Raw genomic sequence first — 21,707 nt, forward strand, 5'->3', positions numbered from 1 at the left:
GTGTTCTATCCCAAGTGGTGTCATTTTGTATGTTATCTGCCTGACTTGAAAAGCCTTGCAAATGCTGGTGCCAGGGAGTTATTCACTGGTTAGCAATTTGTTGACATTTCAATAACTATGTAATTGGGCTGCCAGGTGGCATGTTTATATCCCAGATGTACCACTGTATAATGGAGCATTGCCATTTTATGGTGTAGCTGCACTACACACACAGGATGAGCAGAGATGGTTGGTCATGCATCTCAAAGAAAAGTTCATCAATAAAATACAAAATAATTTCTGCCACTTAACGCTGTGGCTTTCCTAGCTAATAAACAAACACTATATCAAGAGTTCATAATGCAGTAGTAAGGAGAGTATCAAACTGGAATGCATTGCCACTAGTACAGTATCAATACCTCACTCTGTTCTGTAGAATAGAGGCTTCACCATATTCAACAGTTCTCTATTACCAGTGGAGTTATATTAAACACCAATCAATACCTCTCCATATTAGATGTTAATTTCATCAATAGGTGAACTAGTGGCAGTGTGTTTGATACTCTCCCTCTATCAACTCCTGACTATATTATACATATCTTGTGATTGTGACAAAGGACTTCATAATAATACCAATTTCAAGTGCCATGTTTGGTTTTGCATTCACACATAGCATTACATCATAGGGTTATGATGTGTGTGACCTGGTGGGGGGTTAGCTGCTTATTGTGTGGAATGTATTGTGTGACTCCTCATTTGAGTGAAATTTTTGGCATGTTTGTGTGGTGTAACATTTTGGTAAGCTAGGGCTGGGAGATAATTTAGATAAAAAGATTTTCTAGATACACTGTACCTAAATCACCCATCATAAATAATATTTATTTATTACTGTGTAGGACTCCATCAAGGAGCAAATACAAAACAAAATCAAAGTAAATTCAGATGGTTTAACAAAATGTCCTTAAAACAGTTTATAGATGGCATCTTCTGGCAAAGTGTTCCATAATTTAATAGTGGATGGTAAAAAGGAAAATAAGTACAAGTTGATTCTTGCTTGTGGGATAAGATAACGATTTGCTCATCGAGATCATAATAAATCTTTAATATAGGTTTTACCATTATTGCACAGCTACCTGGGGGTTTTCTTTAGTTTTCCCATGTTAATAATGTATTTGCTATGCACCTTGATGACCAGGACACTTGTCCATGGTTCCATTTAGCAATGGCAGTGCAGAAAATGTCCATATTGCAAGTTGCTTTACCAGTGAGCCTAACAAATTTATTCACACTATTATAGATGTGTGTTCTACACTCCTAGGTGTAATAATCGTGTCAATGATTAAAATTACTTGGTACCACTAAAGTACTATATGTCTTAGCACCTCCTATATTCATATTCCAGTGATGTCATACTGCGGTGGGAAATTCCCATTTCAACTTGTGTAAACAAACAGCTGACTTAACACTACATGACACATGTGGAGGAATTACATGTACACAACACAAAGACACATGGTGTGGTGTGTTACTGGTATATTAACAATTGGTCTTTAGTGTAACTTTTAGCAAATTCCCTTCCTTCAACAGTCGGGTCTGAGAATGCAATCAGATTTCTTGCAATAACAGTTCCAAATGCAAAGTTTGACCTGTCAGAAAACAGTTAGGATTAGTACAACATGTTGTTTAGGGGAATCACCTGACACAGTCCAATAACTTGGTGGCTATTCCCTTCCGTCTGCAGCTCTTTGATACCCACAACTTTCTGATGCCAACCTTGACAGATGTGTATGGCTCTGTGCTACAGTGAAGGTGTGATTAACACTAGTTCTCACCACAACATCTCGACTACCCTGCCCATGTTATGATTTTTGGTTCCATTAGTGGCTGAACATGGCTATAGAGGAACCTTTTCTATTTTAGAACCAAGAACCTATTAATAGATTGTCCTCTATCAGAGTATGGAACTGGAAGTAAAGGGCTTTTCTTCCAAGTCCTTAATTTGTTAAAACAGGTATTAAAATAGTTAGTTAGAGCAGGCTGAGTAATGTGTAAACTATCTACTTTAGCCACCTAAAGATCTGTCTGCCTGCATTGCTTTTGAGTTTGGAATGGTGAATTAAGTTTATGTTGGCTTGCATGGTGAATGAAGTGAAGTGTCTTATTGTAAGAGGTTGTGTTCCTTCAAACATATGGGGTCAGATCTGATGGAGCAAACTAAGGGGGTTAACTGTAATGAATATAAGATAATTGATAATTTCTGGGTTTCTGCTTTCTAACATCAACTGGTTTACGATATTTCAAAATCATTCATGGAAGTGTTGTCATTTACCCTAAACACTTTGTATCCACGTGGATGGAAAGACTGGCTGGGTAACTCCAATTGTGACACTTTTTGATGAAAGAAAGGAAAAATGTACTGCATAGAAGCAAAAAGTTTCTAAGGGAATAAATTCTGGTCCCAGATTATCAACATGTTATTAGGTAGAAAAAATTATTTGATGTGTACATTTAGCAAGAGTTTTGCCATGCACAGGGAGAACATGGACGTACAGACAGACATGGAACACTACACTAACACAAATTACCTGCAACAAGTCAAGCCGCTGGATGGGTCAGTCATTGCTCTGTATGCCTAAATGATGCACACCAAACAAGTCACCAGAAGAGGTAGGACATAATAATGTGTGCTGCTTGCTTATTTTAATTGCATAATTGTTATTTGGAATTTATGTGTGCCTCAGTACAAAACCATCTACTGGCCCCAGTGAACCTCATTGTTGGTTGGTTTTGTATTGTGATTGAGACTCATGTGATAGTAATATGCAAGTGGTGTACAATGGATGTCCTAGCATTGAACTTCTTTTGAAACCATTTATGTGAGCCAACTTTACAAACCATGAGATATAAAACATAAATTTCATGCACTCTCATGAGAATGAGCCTTATCTGAAATTACGTCACAGACATAAATATGGCCGCTGTAGTGGGGGGACTCTGGGCTGGAGGAAGCAATCTGGGAATGGTCCGGCCAAGAATCTCATAGTTACAAAGGAGCACTTGGAAGTAACTAACTTTAGGATTGTGAAACACTTGAGTCATTTGCACATACTGTATCTTGGTACAAACATCATGCATTAACACAAAATGATTAAGTACATGATGGGCATTTCAGAACTCCTTTACATATTCCACAAAATTAATAATCTTCATTTGTGAACCTTCTTAGCCTGTGGCTTGACAATTTAACAAACTCATTTGCCACAGCCACTAAGTCCAAAGAGTCTGTGAGATCCTTGTGGCAGTGAAGTAAAATAATATGGTTTAATCTTTCCTGGGACATGGTGCTACGCAGATAGGTTTTGATTCTTCTCATTGCACTAAAAGACCTTTCGCTGGTGGCATTCGTTGCAGGCATTACTAATGGAGCAATGTGAGAACTTGTGAGATCAAGAGCTTTTCTGGAGATGACATGGCCTGGACGAATTTTCTAATATCCATGATAGTGGCAGTATTATGCAAGCCAACTGGGAAGTTGCTGGCAAGGACACCAAGGTGTAGCTTTAACTGGGTAGCATCAACATCAGTAGTATAAAACTCCGTAACAGCAGTCAGGCATTCTTCATAACTTTCCTGCGTCACAGCTTTAATCAACAAATTTTCCCGATTCTCGTACATTTTATATCTAGGCTGGTCAAACCTTTCCTTAATATGCCAAGTCAAAGGCTTCACAGTACTGCTACCTATAGAATGGCTTGGGATCAACAAAAATTTCAGGCTGAGCAGTTCCAGTCATCTTTTAGGTAGTACTGGTGCTCCTACCTCCAGAGATTGACAAGCCTTTTCAATTTTCTGCCAAAAAAGATCAAAAGACCCATCTTCTTTCAATGTGGCAACTGTCATAGCTGCTATTTATTGACCAGCAGCTGCATATAACGTATCTGTTCGCAGTGTTTTACTTAGGTTGTCACTGTGTTGAAGAAGTAAATGGCCTAGTTGAATGCCAAAATAGGCTTTGAAAGTTTTAAACTGAGTTTCAACAACAATGATACTAGCCTTTATTGATGGATCTGCAACTTGGTCTTTTGATTCTTCCCATAGCTTCTGTTGCACAGTGTAATTTTCAATAACTGACTTAAAGGACACAGCTCTTACTGTCCACCTTGTGGGACACAACACATGAAAGCCTGGGGTGTCTGGAGCTAGCTCAGCTTTTCAAAGTGTACATCTGTCTTTGGCACTAATTTTGATACTTTGAAGATAAGATCTAAACAATCCTTCATGATTTTACATCCCTTGACAGTGTCACCGACTGCCAAGTTTAGAGAGTGACCATAACAGTGGGTATGAACAGCTCTTGGCTCATCATCAAGTAGCTGCTTAGCAACACCATTTCTCGGGCCTTTCATAGTGCTAGCCCCATCATAACATTGACCTCTGCATTTACTCATAGGCAACACTAGCCGTTGTAGCACATCTTTAATAGCGGACACAATGGTGATGGCTTCTATGTTGTCAAACTTGTAAAACTCAATCAATTCTTCATGAGCTTCCAGGTCAGAGTCCACCCACCTAATGCACACCACCATCTGCTCCCTGTTGGCTGCATCAGTACACTCATCACACATTATGCAAATTTTTTTTTTGCTTCAACAAGGCTAGCAGCGACCTTTCACCACAAAGTCAAAGCCATTGCCTCAGTGGCATAGCCAGACCCGGGCAAGCCAGGGCATCAAGTCACTTTGCCCTACCATCAGCTAGCTACCCAGAGTAATTAAGAGGTGGGCTGAATCACTGATGAACAATCACTTAATTATAATATACAAGAATAGCTAACACAACTTACTGTGTGTCCACTTCACCAATGCTTTCTTTCTGGCTGGCCAGGTTTCCCCCTGGGGTTTTACTATTCGATTGTGGTATTGAAATGAGATCACATGATAAAGTCTTAAAACACGGTCAGCATTGTGAAAAAGGACTAAAGACAGAAATTTTTGTATACAGATAGAGACAGTGTGTCTTCATGTTTGTGGTGAAATGTGGTGTGCTGAAAACTTTGATGAAACTCGAATTGATACCAAGTTGTGAAATGTGGGAACTAGTTCAAACTGTGTGTATGGATACTGGGGCTTAGACTGATAGTTTAGATTGTATGGAGTACTTGTTTAGTCACCATTTACTTCTTTTTCTTGTTTGTATATAGACTGATTATCTCCAGTTTAAAGTCATCACGTGATGTGGGTAGTCTACTATAAGCGCTCCGTGCTTTCATTCAAATTCCCTGCTAGTCTGGTATTAAGACACCGCTGTATGTACGTAAGTGATAAGAAGACAATAGCTAGCTAGCAGTCGCAATTGGTAAGGTTATTATCTTGCATACAGTTAGTGTAGGTAGAGTATATACGTAGATAGTGATGCACAGCACATTTTAAAATGTCTAGTGATGTCCATATGAAGATGGGCATGTGTATGTGTGTTGCACGGAGTTGAATGACTTGCCCGCCCAGTGCCCGGGCATGGCAAAAAGTCTGGCTACGCCACTGCATTGCCTTAAGAATGTTCATCTTGAATATCATGTGAAGTGTATTTATTGGTTTTCTCTGAGACCCAATCACCAACTCCAGCCCACGTAATTTCAAAAGCTGGACAAAATTTTGAGTTGACTTCACCTGAATGCAAGTCCCTGTCTAGCTAAAAAGACTACATTTGTGACTGGCTCTGGGAAAACCGGTCTTATCGCCCATTTAAAAGTATCGAGAAGCATTGGTTTATATTTGAGAGTGTTGTACCTGGCCAGTGGTGGTAGCTACGCATACCAAATTTTCACACGTTTCACAACAATTTCTTACCTTCCAGATCGTCCACTGATGAAGTAGCCAACAGCCAAGTTTCCTGCCATTTTAGATAGTTTTTAAACCGAGGTTGTCTGTATCAGGCGAGCTCCAGAAGGGTAGGAGGCGGGGGGCCCTAGAAGGCGGGAAAGATGATGTTCAAAAATTGAAAAGGAACATGTTGGGATGAATTAGGCCAAGGTATGGGCCATTCAGGGCTCAGAACTGGCTAAAATGAAAGGAAATCTACAGCACAGGTCATTGTCCAACACCACGGAGCTGTACAGCCACACACAGCCATCTCCTGGTTGCCATCAAGACTCCAGACCACTCATACGGCTCGCCACTGTGCTTGAAAAAAGCAGCCAGCAAAAGCAGACCACTTTACTCTGGTTGACTGTGACAGTGAAATTCGATAGTACATTCATTAAGCTTTGTGTTTGTGTAAAAAAATCAAATTTCCTGTTTTGGGCGATAAGAATGGTTTTTGCAGATTCAGTCACATTTGATAAAATCTTCAATAAACACTGCTAGCTGTCTTTTTTCTCTTGAGCATAGTTCGTGGACATCATTTCACCAACATCTCCATAATTTTCATGTAGCTGGTATATCGACGACCAACTGCAACAAGCTTTGTGTGTTGCTGAAGATTGGTGCTCTTTAAATTCAACTGTAGCATCTTTCCAATTCTTGAACCCAGTAAACAAAAATGAGGAATCACTTTTCCCCTTTAGTATTCATTGCACTGATACAAACATTACACAGAGCCAAACAGTCACCTGAATGGCATGGCCACGTTGAAAACCATTCCGCCCTGCAAGACCTCTGTATTACACAAACTCTTAGGGAAGTTAAGGAGGATGTACTGGCTCAACAGGAACTAGGGGTAAGGGAAACTGACTTGGTAACTTCAACAGACGCCATTTGGAAACAAATGTCTCAATTACGAGTAGAGGTGTGCGATAACAAACTTAGACATATCTCGATATTTCCTTTTGAACATATCTCGATTATTTAACATATCTAGATACTTGAAACAAATGCATTATTATAATCAACTGCCAATTATGTAACCAGGAAGTGAGCAAATTACAATTTTGAGAGTATAAAGAAGTGAAAAATGTTGGTTTTAGTACAGTGCTCAAGTGGTGGGAGAGTTGGAGATGTCTACACCATCAGATATTCCTTGACATATAAGTAAGTTATGGAAGTTTACTATTATCTAGATAAATAAACTTATCATCCTAATCTCGATAAGTCTTCTGATATCTAGATAATCGGATATATCTAGATAATCGTGCATCTCTAATTCACTAGCATTAATTATAAATTTTAAAAAAAACTCACCAAAATTGGCCTGACCAAAACCGGACAAACCAGACCGCTTCCACCGGCCCTGTCTCGTAAAATTTGCATGGGCGACTAGCAATATCTCAGCCAAGAAGGAAGATATCAAGCTCTAATCAGCAGGTATGGTTATATATAAATTAGCTGAAAAAATAGGAATCTAGCATTGTTTTGATAGTCAGCCAAAAATCGCTTGTACATACTTAAAGCCATACCTGCTCGATATCTTCCTTCTTGGCTGAGATATCGCCATTCAAAATTTTTCTCCCCATAGTCGCCCATACAAATTTTACAAGAGTACCCCACTACAGTGGCCATTTTTACATCTGTGACATAATTTTGGATAAGGCTCATATCAAAACTGATAGTCCAGCCCATCAAATATGCAAAAATTAATTTCATGTTTTCATATTTATGGCAAGAACAAATGTACACATAACCACCGGAGGCTCTACAACACAACTACTATCAGACCACCATCACACACCCATGACATGCCTCCTTACCTTGTCTATGTGGTCAGCAACTACACAGCCAATCACTTTCTTGTGAGAAGATATGAACAAGAATATCTAACAAGATGGATAGTGAGCATATTAACATGTAGACACACCCACATTTTTCCATAAATGGACATTTGGCCCATAACAGGTTGTCTCTATCAGAAGTAAAATTGTATGAACCAGACATGTTGGGACCAAAATCTTTGTCCTTATATGGAGGTCTTCTCTGTTGTGTCCTTAATTTGGAGAGTTTGGGATTAAGAGCAAATAAACTAGCTACATACCACATAAACTATTACCCCAGGGTTATAAATTTTTAATCTTCCAAACCATGTGCCTGACTGTTTTAATAGAGTATAAGGACATAGCCAGGTGGTGTTCACTTGTTTTCAGTGGGAGGAATTTTTAAAATTAAAATCACACCAAACTTTTAGCCTTGTAGTATTCAGGTAGCTAATCCACACTAGCACAGCCCACACTACTACTTTATGAGGATCACATCACACCAACGGTAAATCATCAACAACTAAATTGAGTATGTGGTGTATCACATGATCGACTGTGTGCCACATGACACAGAGTTGAAATGGCAGTGCTAGTTAGAGGCCCATTTTTTGCACATTATTTTTAAACCAGGCACATGCCCACAGCTGGCCAAAGGCTGGGTGTGGACGTGCGCATGGTTTACTGGAATTGTTTTTGTAAAAAAGGGTGCGTGTGTGTGCATCTACCTACCTACTTATGTTTGTTTGTCCGTATGCACCCATGTGAGCCATTAAAAATGGTAAAAAGCATCCAGGATGTAAGAATTGAAAGCTAAATTAAGTCTGTATTAAACTTCCACACACACATAAACTTTACTCTGAGGTGGTTTCTTTTCGGTGGTCTGAAATATGGGTATGGCGACTCTACATGTGCTTCGTGAACAGTCTTCCCTTTCGGTTTTATAGATGTTTAACAACTTTAAAACAATGTTGAAGGTCTCTTAGACTACCAGAGATAATGCATCCTTCGAGTTGAAAAGGGGTATTACCCATACTTACGCGAACAAAAATGAAGGGCAGCCTCGAGGCTTTCTCTAAACAATTCACACAAGAAAACACAAGACACACTATAAAACAGTTGAGAAGACACTTCTGTGCGTAATTTGCGGTTTAAAGTGGTTTGTTATAGTTACACTTCCTTAGCAGTGCATAGCAATGTAATTACCAAATTACAAAATAATTCATGAGTTACGAAATACGCCAAATCACAGTATTCACAAATCTAATTATCTAGCTGAATTAATAACAGCAATAGCATGAATATAAATACATGGTTGATTAATTTGGGATAGTATTAACTGCATTGGTGTCTGGTTTTTAGAAGTAGTATAACATCAACTTGTTATGTTATGTATTAGAATTGGCTGCTGGCAAAGCACCCCATACACTCTAAACTCTCCCCCAAAGACTCCTGAGTATACACATGTATATGACTGTTCTATTTGAGTATCTCAACTGTAGGGGATTCCCATGAAATAAAACAGAAACGTTCCTCTAATTCCTTTGTTACTAAACAATCAACTACTTGTATAATATACAAGATAGCAAAGCCATTTTTAATTGAACTGATCATGCTAAATGCTTAACCCACAACACCTGTGAAACATAAAATGAATTTGATATGGCTATAACATGTGCGATTAAATAACCAAATATGGTACAGCCTGGTGTCTACTGGAAAGCCTCTTATAGTACTGGGTGGCTGAAATAGTTTCTGGTACACATATCTACCAATGAATACTCGGTGGTTGTTGGGGTTGAACAAATTCTTGGAAATACGTACAATATTCCATGAGCATCATAATTATGTAGTTCTACCAAATATTACTAGTTATAACAAGTGTCCTTTTTATGTATTAAGGGATGCTTTAACCAAGTGTCTGGAATATATAAGTGTCCTCAAGTGTGTATAACTGTTACAACATACCTTACTCAGATCTCCATACTTCACATCTTGCTCAATACCCAAGTCATAGTGTACCAAGCCCAACACCTCATCTACCTGTTTGAAGGTGACATCACTAACTCATACCATAATGAAGTACCTTCTTTAAGTGTTGCTTTGAGTCTGATGGTGTTACCATGACAACACGTCCTTCATCGAACCAGCCAACAACCCTCTCATTTTTCCAACCCTAAACATGATACACAGATACAGAACATTGTAGTATGAGATAAGCAGTGGAACCACTAACAAGCATATTAGTGAGGTGTTCTGATTTCAGGGGTCTAAATGTGTGTACACTAAAGGGACCATGGACAAGTGTCCTGATTATCAAGGTGTACTAATATTAGTGAGGTGTTCTGCTAATCTGCTACACAACCTATCCGACAGGGCTATTTATTCACCAATTAGGCTGAGACAAATAGTTCAAAGGTTTCACTTCATTGTTATCTTACCCCTCCAAAGCTTTGTTACAAACATGTCAACTAGTAGAGTACACACTAACGATTGTGGATTGTGAATATCAATTATCAACACACTGAAAGCTTCAAAAGGGAAGATGAAATTCATTCCAGTCCTAGTAAATACTTGTAGGTCCAAGGGTGTGCTTCATGACCTCATTAACAAGACCACCTCATTATAGTGACCATGTCAAGTAGGTCCCAAACATAGCTAGGAGTACTTCATGACCTCATTAATAAGACCATCTCATTATAGTGACCATGTCAAGTAGGTCCCAAACATAGCTAGGAGTACTTCATGACCTCATTAATAAGACCACCTCATTATAGTGACCATGTCAAGTAGGTCCCAAACATAGCTAAGGTGTACTTCATGACCCCATTAATAAGACCACCTCATTATAGTGACCATGTCAAGTAGTCCCAAGAAGACCACCTCATTACGTACACTGTCTGGTCCCACAGGTTAACAAGGTGTGTCATCACTTACAGAGAACTGGACTCCGTCGATGAGTTTATTGTGGAATTTCTTGTGAAGCTCTTCATCCTCTAATTCTCCTTTGGTGTACAACATGCCACAACTCTTGCACTTCATTGGCCCAAAACTCTTCTGGCCAAAATCCTACCATTGTATCAGGGAATGAGGTAGTCTTGTCTACACTATAACTTACCAAGTATAGTTGTTTACTCATGTCATGTTTTAGCCTCTTCAGCTTCTTATGACTGTACCTAATATGAAAAATTAGTTGAGAGTGAACTGTGTAGCTTGTAGGAAATGTACTGTAGGGCTGGGAGATAATTTAGATTAAAAGATTATCGTGAGACCTAGCTATCAAGATAATGATTTTATTATCAAGATAATAGTAAAAATCTCCACATGTTTCAACAGCAGTAAGATTAACATTAAGCTTGTGTGAAGGACTAGCACATCACTTTAAGTCAGCAAATATGTAAAACGTACAAAACAGTACCACAAGACATTACTTCTTATTGAGATAATATTGGTAATGGTTTTCACTTAAGTTTTGCTATTATCACACACGAAGAAATCAATTGTAATTCATAAATACACATAATTATGTGGTACTGTTACAACTGTGACGGCATATATTAAGAACAACTAGCCAACCAGTTTTCTCATGTGCAGGGGTGGAAAAATATCTGGTAATCACAACCAGAGCATAATTTTGTGATGTACCATGATTAAAATATTAGAGTCATACATTATACAGTGTAGTCTCACACTAGCAAAACAAACAAAAATAAAATGGCAGCCGTGCAAAACACAGATATTGCTGACCAGCGAACCAGTGCCTGTACACCACTCAGGCACTTGAGTCTTGTGCAGGCAAATCCTCCTGGGGCAAGGCTAGTAACCCACAGGAGGTCTCACAGAAAGATGTCGCAGAACCAAAGTTCCACAACAACCCCAACACCATTAAGCAAGCAAGCAAGGGCAGTTGAGCATTTACTTCCCCAGTAAACACCAGGTAGCCATTGATATTATAGCTCGGTGGGCTGCTACCTCAGCACACACTACACGCACACAGAGTGTGCTCAGTAGCCAGTAGGAGTCCATTGCCATTTGACTGATTGTTACAATAACTGATATACCATTATAAACACTTAAACATTTGATGAGTGCACTTGCATGTCATCTGTTCACCAAGTCAGGATGAATGGAGTATGTGTGTTGAAACTCTGAAAGGTTCATCCATTTTAAACCTCTGATTACGAAAATCTGATTGCAACTAATGTTGAGCGGTACTAACAATTCAAAGGCAGTATGGTACTTTAACATAGCATAGAGGTACGATTACAGGATTGCATAAGTTGTAATACATGTATGTACAGTACATACAATGATTTCAGCACTCTGGCCTGGTACAGTATATTGATCATAGTAGAGATGTGGCCTCACAGTGAGACAGTTGCCAGCACCGAATGCCACCAATGACTGTAAGAAAACTGTTTCCACTTCTCAGTAATCTCATTTGCCATGGAAACATGTGTCTCAGTTGGTGGATAGAAAACAGAAACTGTACAAAACGCTATCACTATCTTTGTTGTCAAAGGTAGTACCGCGATTAAATATTGTAATCAAGACCAAACCCAAATCATGTACAGCATACTGCAAACATAAAGCAATCAATTTACTGCAGCAAAGTTCATGGACATTATTGAAATAATCCACATTTACAGCCCAAACATGAGCAACTAAACTCTGATATATGGCAAGTTGGCCTTGTGCTGAGCTTGTAGCCTAATCTAGAATGATAAAAACTGGCTCTTGGATAGTGTTGCACCGATAATCAGATTGGTTATCTGAAAAATCATATACTGGCTGTCAGTGTTGGGAGTAACGCGCTACTTATGTAACGCATTACGTAATATTATTACTTTTGTGGTAACTAAGTAATATAACGAAATACGCTATAAAAACGGGTAATATAACTCACTTACAAATGTAACATGTTACCTAAGTAATATAGTTACTGTAACGAGTCTAACATTACGTAATATTCAAGTAACGAAGTTATTAATCTCATTAGTTATCCTCTGAGTAACACCTAGCCACTATGAAGTAATGAAGCCTACTGAATGAAGCTTATTCACCAGCTTCTTACTGATAACCAAGATTTGCACATTGACCAACAACGCAATCATGTCATGTGATAAGGTGGTAGTTTCACACGTGATAGCTTACAGCTGTAGACACAAAGTAATATAATATGTACTAGTAATAGCATGGGTAGCAGTGAAATTTGGGATAAATATCACGAGTGTTGTATTGGAAATTTACCATTTCCAATACAACACTCGTGATATTTATCCCAAATTTATTTCCAATACAACACTCGTGATATTTATCCCAAATTTCACTGCTACCCATGCTATTACTAGTTAATGCTGTGCATTAGCATTGCTTTGTACACAATTTGTCACTATGTACTAAACACACTAAACACGGGTCGACACTAATTGGCGCTACATTGTTAACATAAATTCTAGCCAATGAAATTACAATTACAACTTTTTCACTGCTGTCAGTGAAATACGGGATAAATTTCACTGCTACTATTGAGACTTTTGTATGGGCAGTGAAACAGGTATGGTATGGGTAATATGTAACTGTAACTAAATAGTTCAGTTGCAAGTAATATGTAATATGTAACTAGTTACTTTTACAAAGTAACTTGTCCAACACTGCTGGTTGTTTTTTGTTTATCGGATCGGCACCACAATGAGAAAAGCAGCAGGTACAGATATGTGTTTGTGTTTAGAAATACATGCTTATGTGATGTTTACAAATGTATTGAGTTGCATTTTCCTGCAATATAATGTTGTTATTACTGCTTCAGTGTACTGTCAGCTATTCCTGTAGTATAAACAAGCTAAATCAATCAAATTTCTAGTAAAAATTACTATTAAATAGACATGCTGTGCTATATCGGATCAGCTATATTTATCAGCTTGAAAATATTATCCAATATCGGTTATTGACAAAATTTCATATCGGTGCAACACTACTCTTGGATAGACCACAAAAATGACAACTTTTAGCAGATCTTTTTGGTAATACATTGCTTCAGATCAATGATGCTACCGTAAAAAAGCACCAGTGTAGACCCTGAATGGGACAGAGCGATAAAGAACAAAGTGAGTTCTAGTTGCGTGAAAGTATAGGAATATCTGATGCGTCAGAGGCATACTCGAATCTGATTGGTGACCGATGAATTCCTCGGTCGTATACGTCACTGCCAAGAGTTTGTATTGCATGTCACCAGACCCTGGCACTCCATCATCACTGACAATTTGAATTCATGTCTCAGAATTATGTAATACGTGATGTCATAAGGAAATTGTAAGGATTTGTTTTATACTATCTAGCGTTTCTATTGCGTGTCACCAGACCCTGGGGGTGAGACTAACCAAATTCATGCCAAGTCAAAAGTAAAAATTTCCTAGCCCACAATCGAAATATTGTCCCTAAGTAGATTGAAAAAGGCTCAGTCCCTGGCAGTGGCGTAGCCAAACCCGGGCAAGCCAGGGCATTGCCCGGGCATCAGACTTCTTTGCCCCACCATCAGCTCCTAGAGTAATTATAAAGACGTGGGCTGGATAGCTCGAGATTTTGCTAAAGTTACTTAACTAGTCACTGTACAAGAATAAGTATAGCACAACTTATACAACACTCACCGTGCCATTTTCGCCGATGGTTTCCTTCTTTTTGGCTAAAACAGAGATGGGGTTATCCAAGGGATTTCCCCTACGAGTAACTTGATTGTGCACAAATAGAGGAGGCAATAAATAGAAGCAAGATCACGTGATTACAAAAAAACACGCAGCATTGTGGCAAGGAGTGAAGGACAAAGAATTGGTTTCACTATAGTGGGCTGGACGGTTTACATTTGGATTAAGTGATCACGGTAGCTATCGGTGTGGTCAAAACTCGGGAGGCAAAGCAGTCTAGAGGTATTTGTGAAATTAGCACCCATCTATCCGTGTGGATACTGCTCAGTTCAAACGGTATGGAGTACTTGTTCAGTCAGCAATTCTTTTCTTTTTGTTTCTACTTTTCTAGGCTAACCACTGTAGTGGCAGAGCATAGTCATCACGTGATAGAGCGCCTCGTGCTTTAATTCAGGAATCTTTGTGGTCTGGTATTAAGACACATGTAGCTAGATGTATGTAATATGTTAGAAGGCCAATAGCTAGCTAACTAGGCGTTCGCTTCTATTAGGTTGATATTAGTCATCTTGCATACAGTAGCGTAGGATGATACATAATACATTTTAAAAATGTTATATTGATGTCCATATGAAGATGGGCATGTGTACGTGTGTTGCATGGGAAATGGCTTGCCCACCCATTGCCCAGGCATGGCGAAAAGTCTGGCTACGCCACTGGTCCCTGGTCAAAGCAAAATTTTGGCAGGTACAGACTTTGACCATCGGAAGCAGATCTACCTACAGTACGTACCTATGTGACGACCCCTTGCCTTTGATGTCTCTACAACATAAGATATTGTTGTGGCATAAAATTTACATTCACAAAAAAATTGGGGTGAGACTAGAATTTGGTGGCCTTGACCTTTGACATAGACCACAGTCGCATTGTGTTGCCCCCGTAAAAGGGGGTACACATACACACGTATAATCAACCCAATGATTTTTAAAGAGCTCAAATTTCTTGTTTAGGATCCCATAAAGCGTAGAATTTTAAGGTATCAAACAGCACGTGAGACGACACCGACTACACCTTCATCCGCAACAAACTATTTACACTATTCCAAATTCAGTATCTGTCACGCTTTGTCAAGTGTTAGTCTCACACCCAGTAGTCAAGTCGGGCTCCCTCGAGTCAAGTGTATGGTGGGAGGTCAAACACTAATAATGAGGGCGGCGAATGGACAACATATACCATAGACTAACTACAACAGCGTAACTCACGTCTTACGAACAGGTTTGATAGACGAGTTAATTGTTCCCCAGTTTGTACTCCTTGTCATGTTTGTATTTCCCGCCAACTCGCGCCAACCTCAACAATTTTGATCACGTGGCACGTAATTGTATTAGGCGATCGCGGTGCTGTTGTGCCACTTGTGGATTTCTTGACTCACCACAGAGCACCGTACTTCATCGGGACAACGTGATTCATTCTAAGGTAATAAAATAGTTAAGCTTACTATACGCATGCAATGATACGATACTGTACGTGATTTAATTTCATGTGTGAGTGCGCGTGTCAGACCGTGGTAAGGCCAAAGTATTTTGCTTGGTCATACCCGAAGGCCCGCAAAGGCCCAAACCTGAAAACCACATACCTCCGGCCGCGGGAAGGTAGAGTAGACCTATTATTTTGTTCTAGCAAAGGAGTGTAATGCGCCTATCAATGTAATGCCCGACCACCACAGTACCTTGTACAGGCTTACACCTTTTGTATTTGTCCTTCCCAGTCTGTGGTAAATTGATAATAATAATAAGGGTGGGGGAAAGGTCGGGGATGGTGGTTGATCGCTAAATTCCCCGACATAGTGTCTGTCTTCGCTAAGGCCACGAGAGTGTAGTTTCCCGTCCTCCGCCCGCATCACGTCTGGGCATCCGCATTAAATGGTCATTATTGTCATTATTTTTCCAAAACCACTTCCTGTGCTGCTTTCTGGAAGTTCATTTTGCATTGCTAAAAAGCACAATGAAACCTAAAATGAATCGTTCTAATGGTTGCTAGCTTGCAAAAAAAAGCCACTTTTATGACCTTGAAATCCTCTCAAGATCGAGATACTCTAATAGAGCAGTCGAATCTTGAATAATGATAATAAGCCTCCCGCCCACACCGACAAACGAAAACCTCAGGACGGGAAACTACAGTCTTATTTGGAGTGGCCTAAAGCAATTCACTCAGGCAGCAAAAGTGTGTGCTCGAGTGTGCGATTTCAGTTTAGGAAGGAGTGTCTCGGGTGCTAGCTACTATACATTCATACTCAAACTAACTCATCGCTAGACCAACCCCACACGACCGTACAAATCCCTCAATATCCCCAGGGTTTGCATTGCCAGTACTTTCCCAGTAGATGGGGAATTGTAATTTTCAGTGATGCATATGGATTTTATCCACAATGATGTCACGAGCACAAGATGGCCGCATTATTCAAGGGGGTGTCACTCCAATATACACTGCACTACGATCTGCGACCGTGGTCAAAGCTAAAGGTCAATGAACAAGACTGATTTTTCATGAAGAACAACGGTCAAGCTGTTCTGCCAGCACGGTCATAGCTTCGCGAGTAAGTAGTGTACAAAAATATAGCGAAAATAAACGGAAACAGGTCAGTGGCCAAGACAAAATTTCGATAAAAGTCAACGGTCAAAATTGAAAATCTATCTTGACCGGCTTTGACCGCGGTCACAGATCGTAGTACAGTGCTTATTGGAATGACAACCCCCTTATTATTTGGGGTACTAATGTATAGATACCTATGGAGAAATTGTTTTGATCGATAGTATACCGACCAGTAACCAACAGGTATGGGTATAATGTAACAAAAACCATTGCAAACAAGCGTTATCTTGAAAATTTTCCACCATGCGACACAAATCGTTTATTGTGTTGTCTTGTACCCATACCTGTTGCTTAGAGCTCGATATCTCCTTCCCTGGCTGAAATATGATCAATCAAAACAATTTCTCCATAGGCGCCTGTACATTAGTACCCCAAATAACGCGGCCATCTTGTGCTCGTGACGTCATTGTGGATAAAGTCTTCCCCCACCTCAGCCCATATCTGTGGTAGTCAGGGATTACATTGATAGGTGCATAAAGCCAAAAGGAGTATTTGTAATAAGTCATGCCAAAAACTAGTCTTGTGTGGCCAGACCACTTTTTTCTCTTTGTCATCGGGTAGGGAAAAAAAGGTTCTGGAACAATTCGAATCCCATACTTGTCTTGGCACTCCCCAGATAATTGGGTGGTGTTAACCAAAGAAACGTGATGGGTTTTCAAATAGTAGCTGCTTGCATCAATCAATTACAAGGGCATATTTATAAACCAACTAATATCTAAAGCTGCCTTTGAGGAGGCTATGATAGACTGAATCGATTGTTAGTTGTTGACTTAATTCTTTGTTTATTGTTGTGGTGTTGTAGTCATATTACAATGGAGTTTAAGCGCATGGGTTGCATACTTGTGACGTAGCTTCATGATGTGTCAAGATGATTGTGGGTTTCGAACTGTTCCATACCTTTTTTTCTCCCTACCCGATGGCAAAGAAAAAAAAGGGGTCTGGCCATGCAAGACTAGCCAAAAACTGCAATGTTATGTAACAATTGAATTAACTAATTAATAGTCCTAAACTATTTCAAGTATATACACAAAAATTTGGAATTTTCAACTAGAGTAGGGACCATAAATCAATAAAAATTACTGAAACAAGCTGGAGTAGTGCATGATGTTAAATCACAGTAAAACAATAAGGGTTATATCCCTACTGTGCTCAAGATACCATAAAGGAAATGCACAGTAGGGATATAACTTATTGTTTTACTGTGATTTAATATCAGGCACTACTCCAGCTTGTTTCAGTACTTTTTATTGATCTATGGTCCCTACTCTAGTTGAAAATTCAAAAAAAATTTTGAGTACTTGTTTGTTAACTTTTTTTTGTAAATAATAATTACTCACGCATATCACATCAAAATAAAGAAATGGTACCATGTGCCCCAGCTATATCAATTATCATCTGAAAAGTGAAGTATCCATTACACTTCGTTGTCAGCTATGTTCAACCCATTACACAGCAGTATGAATCAAGAACTGTTGAAAAGCACCTCTGCAATCAAAGTAGCCACTATGAAAAATACGGATGATTTCCATTATGAAGGGAAGCCATCACACGCTACCGCCAAAATTGATGGCTTTCACTGTCAGCAAAGATGAATGGGACACTGGTAAGTCCATGAAGAATACATTGTATATACTGTAGTATGCCAAAAGGCACATGTCCGGCTGAAGCGACATGAAACAGTGAAAAAATCAAGCCCGTAGCCTTAGCTGTTATCGAGTTACGCTTGTCTGAAGGCAGCAGTCAGTCAGTCACTAGAAAATTCTGTGAAATATATATATTTTTGAAATTTCGTAGCAACTTGTTGAAAGTATTTCTGGTCGATCTGAAGGGTTGTTTGGGCTTAGTTTTACCTAACCAATACTGCATCTGGAAAAAGTGAGGCTGGTTTTTGGGTGATGTTTTTTCATGGGACACGTCCCATACCTTTGTGGTCCCTACTATACAGTACTATTGTACGGTATGATTATGGGCATACGGTAACTACTTACTGTGCAGTTTATTTAAATTCTTGATTGGAAATTTTCTTAATTGAAGGCTGTGTACATACTATACTGAATGTTTTCTTAAACTCTGAATCTTGTAACTTATAATTAGAGGTGACTGTAGCATTATATGTTTGACTTTTTCACCCTTGCCATGCCCACGCTGGTTTCATTTTTGAGCCAGTCTTTATGGTCGCATGTGACTGAGGATTTTCATGCATATAATTAATGTACTGTATTACATTCTCTCATTTTAATAATGAGGGTTTTCGGTCAAATCGCGTTCTGTTTTGTCATGTTTACTCGAAGGGGGTATGGCTGGTCACTGAAATTGTGCCTATGTGCTATAACAGGCTGAAGAACAAGGCCTAATGTATTTCGCAGACTGGACTCACGGACTGGACTCGCGGACTGGACTCACGCACTGAGTGGGAAACAGTTTTTAAACAATAATTCAGATATTATCCATCTCTTGCAACACTGAAGACACCACTATCGAGCTACAACTGCTAATACTGCTCTTCCTTACAAGTCAACAAACTAGCGCATGCACTAATTAATTAGAATACACTTACGATGCACGAGTACTAGCAGTGATAAAATGTGATAGAGGTCGTTGTTGTAGCTTAGATGTTTTTCCTTTGTTGCTCCAGTACTTATAGTATGTTCACATTGAGCTGAATCCTCAAAAACATTTAATAACTCATGGATGCAATTACACACGATCTTGAAATTTGGCTCATTTGTAGTACTGTTTGACCCACTAAAAATATTTCAAAATCTTTTTGTTCAAATGTTTGACATAATATTTATGGCCAATCAAAATTTTCACAATACATTTCCTCTGGGGAAGCCATATAAGTACAGTGTCCACTACAGCCCTTTCCCGAATTTGTAATGGAGCCAAACCGTACGTGTCTGTTGTTGACACCTTTGCTGTTGCCAATAGCCATCTGGTTGGCTGAAATGTTAACTCTGTTGAGAAAAAGTCCACTTTTAATTTTTAGCTGTTTTTCAGGATTCAGCTCAACGTGAACATACTATAGGACTAGTGTTAGGGTTGTAGTGATGAGCCAGTTTATTTGCATAGCCCCATCACCTCGCCGGGCGGTGCCATCTACAGCTACCCTGCTAAGAATTGTTACTGACTCATCTCTATAACCCTAGCGCTAGTGTCAAAACAATAAAGGAAAACATCTATGCTACAACAATAGCCTCTATCACGCTTTATCACTGCCAGTACTCGTGTATCGTAAGTGTATTCTAATTAATTAGTGCATGCACTAGTTTGTAGACTTGTAAGGAAGAGCAGTATTAGCAGTTGTAGCTTGATAGTGGGGTCTCCAGTGTTGCAAGAGATGGATAATGTCTGGATTATTGTTTGAAAACTGTTTCCAGATCAGTGTGTGAGTCCAGTCCGCGAGTCCAGTCCGTGAGTCCAGTCCGCGAAATACAATACGCCGAAGAACAACTTGTAAGCTACCAGCATTGGTATGGGGATATTTTAAAGCCTCATAACTCACTCCATATCAAAGTACTTTTTTGATAAACAGTTCCAGCACTAAAAGGTTTTCATAGTGCTTCTAAATGTTTAGGCAGCTGGCTAGTGTAACAAGAGTCATTAACAAGAAGGAAGGGTCACGAACCGACTATAGTACTCTGAATTACAAATATGCAATGTACGAATATTGTATCTTATACTGTATAGGAGCTGAGGATGTCAGAGGAACAACCACCATCACAGGATGCTCCTCCTCCATATACAGGAGGTTATCCACCTGCGCAAGCTGAATACCCTCCCCCGCAAGCTGGGTATCCACCCCCACAAGCAGCTGGATATCCACCCCCACAAGCAGCTGGATATCCACCCCCACAAGCAGCTGGATATCCACCCCCACAAGCACCACCACCAGCTCAACAAGCTCAAGTATGTCTCTTAACTTCATGGTAGCGAATATAACAATGTGTTACATGTACAGAACACCACTGTGGTAGTGCAGCAACCACAAGCAGCTGTGATAACTAAGGGTGTTCATGTGAGTTACATCAAGTGGTATAATATCCTATGATCTCCTCCTCACAGTTTGGTCCTAGTCCCATGTCGTACAATTGTCATATCTGCCACACCCAACAAGTCACCAGGGTTGACTACCAGAGTGGATTACTAACTTGCTTAATAGTACTGGTGATCTTTCTGCTAGGCTTCGTCTGCTGTCTGTTTTGGCCATTTTGTTGTGTACCACTTTGCATTAGTGGCACCAAGGATGTTTACCACACTTGTCCCAATTGCAACAATCAAGTTGGAGTTCACAAGCGCCTTGGCTAATAGAGTTTACAATTAAATGTAGACTTTGGACAGCATCACTGAATGTTTGTACTGTATGTGTGTATGTGTTAAGGTTGATTTATAGTGAAATAGGAATTCACAGTGTAAAAGGGAGGTACGGTAGAATAATATAACTGTGTAGAGACCAGATGCAATAGAAGCAACTGCCAACAGTCCAGGCTTCCTAATTCAACTGTGCTATTCTTCCCTTTAAAGTGTATGGGGATCCCCAGAGAAAAACATCTACCACAAACAAGTCATCCTGTAGAGAGTTCAGCTACAAACAAGTCACTTGTGAAGTTAAGCTTTAAAAAGTCCCTTTTTTCAGTTTTAAAGCACTGTACATGCCAAAGTAGCCAATTTCAACCCAATAAACTATATATATATATATTGCGATCAGCATTCTATACTCTATGTAGTTTTTAAATGATGCTATATCGGTTTCCTGT

General features: G+C 39.4%; 2 protein-coding genes and 1 long non-coding RNA gene across 5 annotated transcripts; 2 read left to right on the top strand and 1 right to left on the bottom strand.

The window, feature by feature from the left end:
• Nucleotides 1–1,375: 1,375 nt before the first annotated feature.
• On the bottom strand, nucleotides 1,376–15,701 carry LOC136242030 (N-acetyltransferase ESCO1-like). Of its 3 annotated transcripts, XM_066033351.1 has the most exons (10): nucleotides 15,561–15,667; nucleotides 15,370–15,497; nucleotides 10,779–10,836; nucleotides 10,598–10,729; nucleotides 9,747–9,836; nucleotides 9,629–9,703; nucleotides 7,661–7,726; nucleotides 2,565–2,611; nucleotides 1,676–1,777; nucleotides 1,376–1,625 (listed from the first exon to the last, which is right to left on the bottom strand). In XM_066033351.1, exons 3-10 carry the CDS (start codon nucleotides 10,797–10,799, stop codon nucleotides 1,505–1,507), a joined length of 654 nt encoding a protein of 217 aa, XP_065889423.1. In that variant the 5' UTR covers nucleotides 10,800–10,836; nucleotides 15,370–15,497; nucleotides 15,561–15,667; the 3' UTR covers nucleotides 1,376–1,504. The 3 variants fall into 3 exon arrangements, with proteins under 3 accessions (XP_065889423.1, XP_065889421.1, XP_065889420.1); XM_066033349.1 differs by lacking the exon at nucleotides 15,370–15,497 and having other exon boundaries at nucleotides 1,676–1,772; nucleotides 15,561–15,701; XM_066033348.1 differs by lacking the exon at nucleotides 15,370–15,497 and having other exon boundaries at nucleotides 15,561–15,700.
• LOC136242035 (uncharacterized) lies at nucleotides 14,377–14,927 on the top strand. The gene is made up of 2 exons (XR_010694450.1): nucleotides 14,377–14,637; nucleotides 14,693–14,927. It is a non-coding gene; the product is annotated as an uncharacterized lncRNA (long non-coding RNA).
• Nucleotides 15,624–21,354, top strand: LOC136242032 (lipopolysaccharide-induced tumor necrosis factor-alpha factor homolog). The gene is made up of 4 exons (XM_066033353.1): nucleotides 15,624–15,774; nucleotides 20,641–20,859; nucleotides 20,912–20,968; nucleotides 21,016–21,354. The coding sequence occupies exons 2-4, from the start codon at nucleotides 20,650–20,652 to the stop codon at nucleotides 21,256–21,258; spliced, it is 510 nt and encodes a 169-aa protein (XP_065889425.1). The 5' UTR covers nucleotides 15,624–15,774; nucleotides 20,641–20,649; the 3' UTR covers nucleotides 21,259–21,354.
• The last annotated feature ends 353 nt before the right edge of the window (nucleotides 21,355–21,707 follow it).

Source organism: Dysidea avara, chromosome 13 (assembly GCF_963678975.1).
Source record: "Dysidea avara chromosome 13, odDysAvar1.4, whole genome shotgun sequence".
Lineage (NCBI taxonomy): Eukaryota > Metazoa > Porifera > Demospongiae > Dictyoceratida > Dysideidae > Dysidea > Dysidea avara.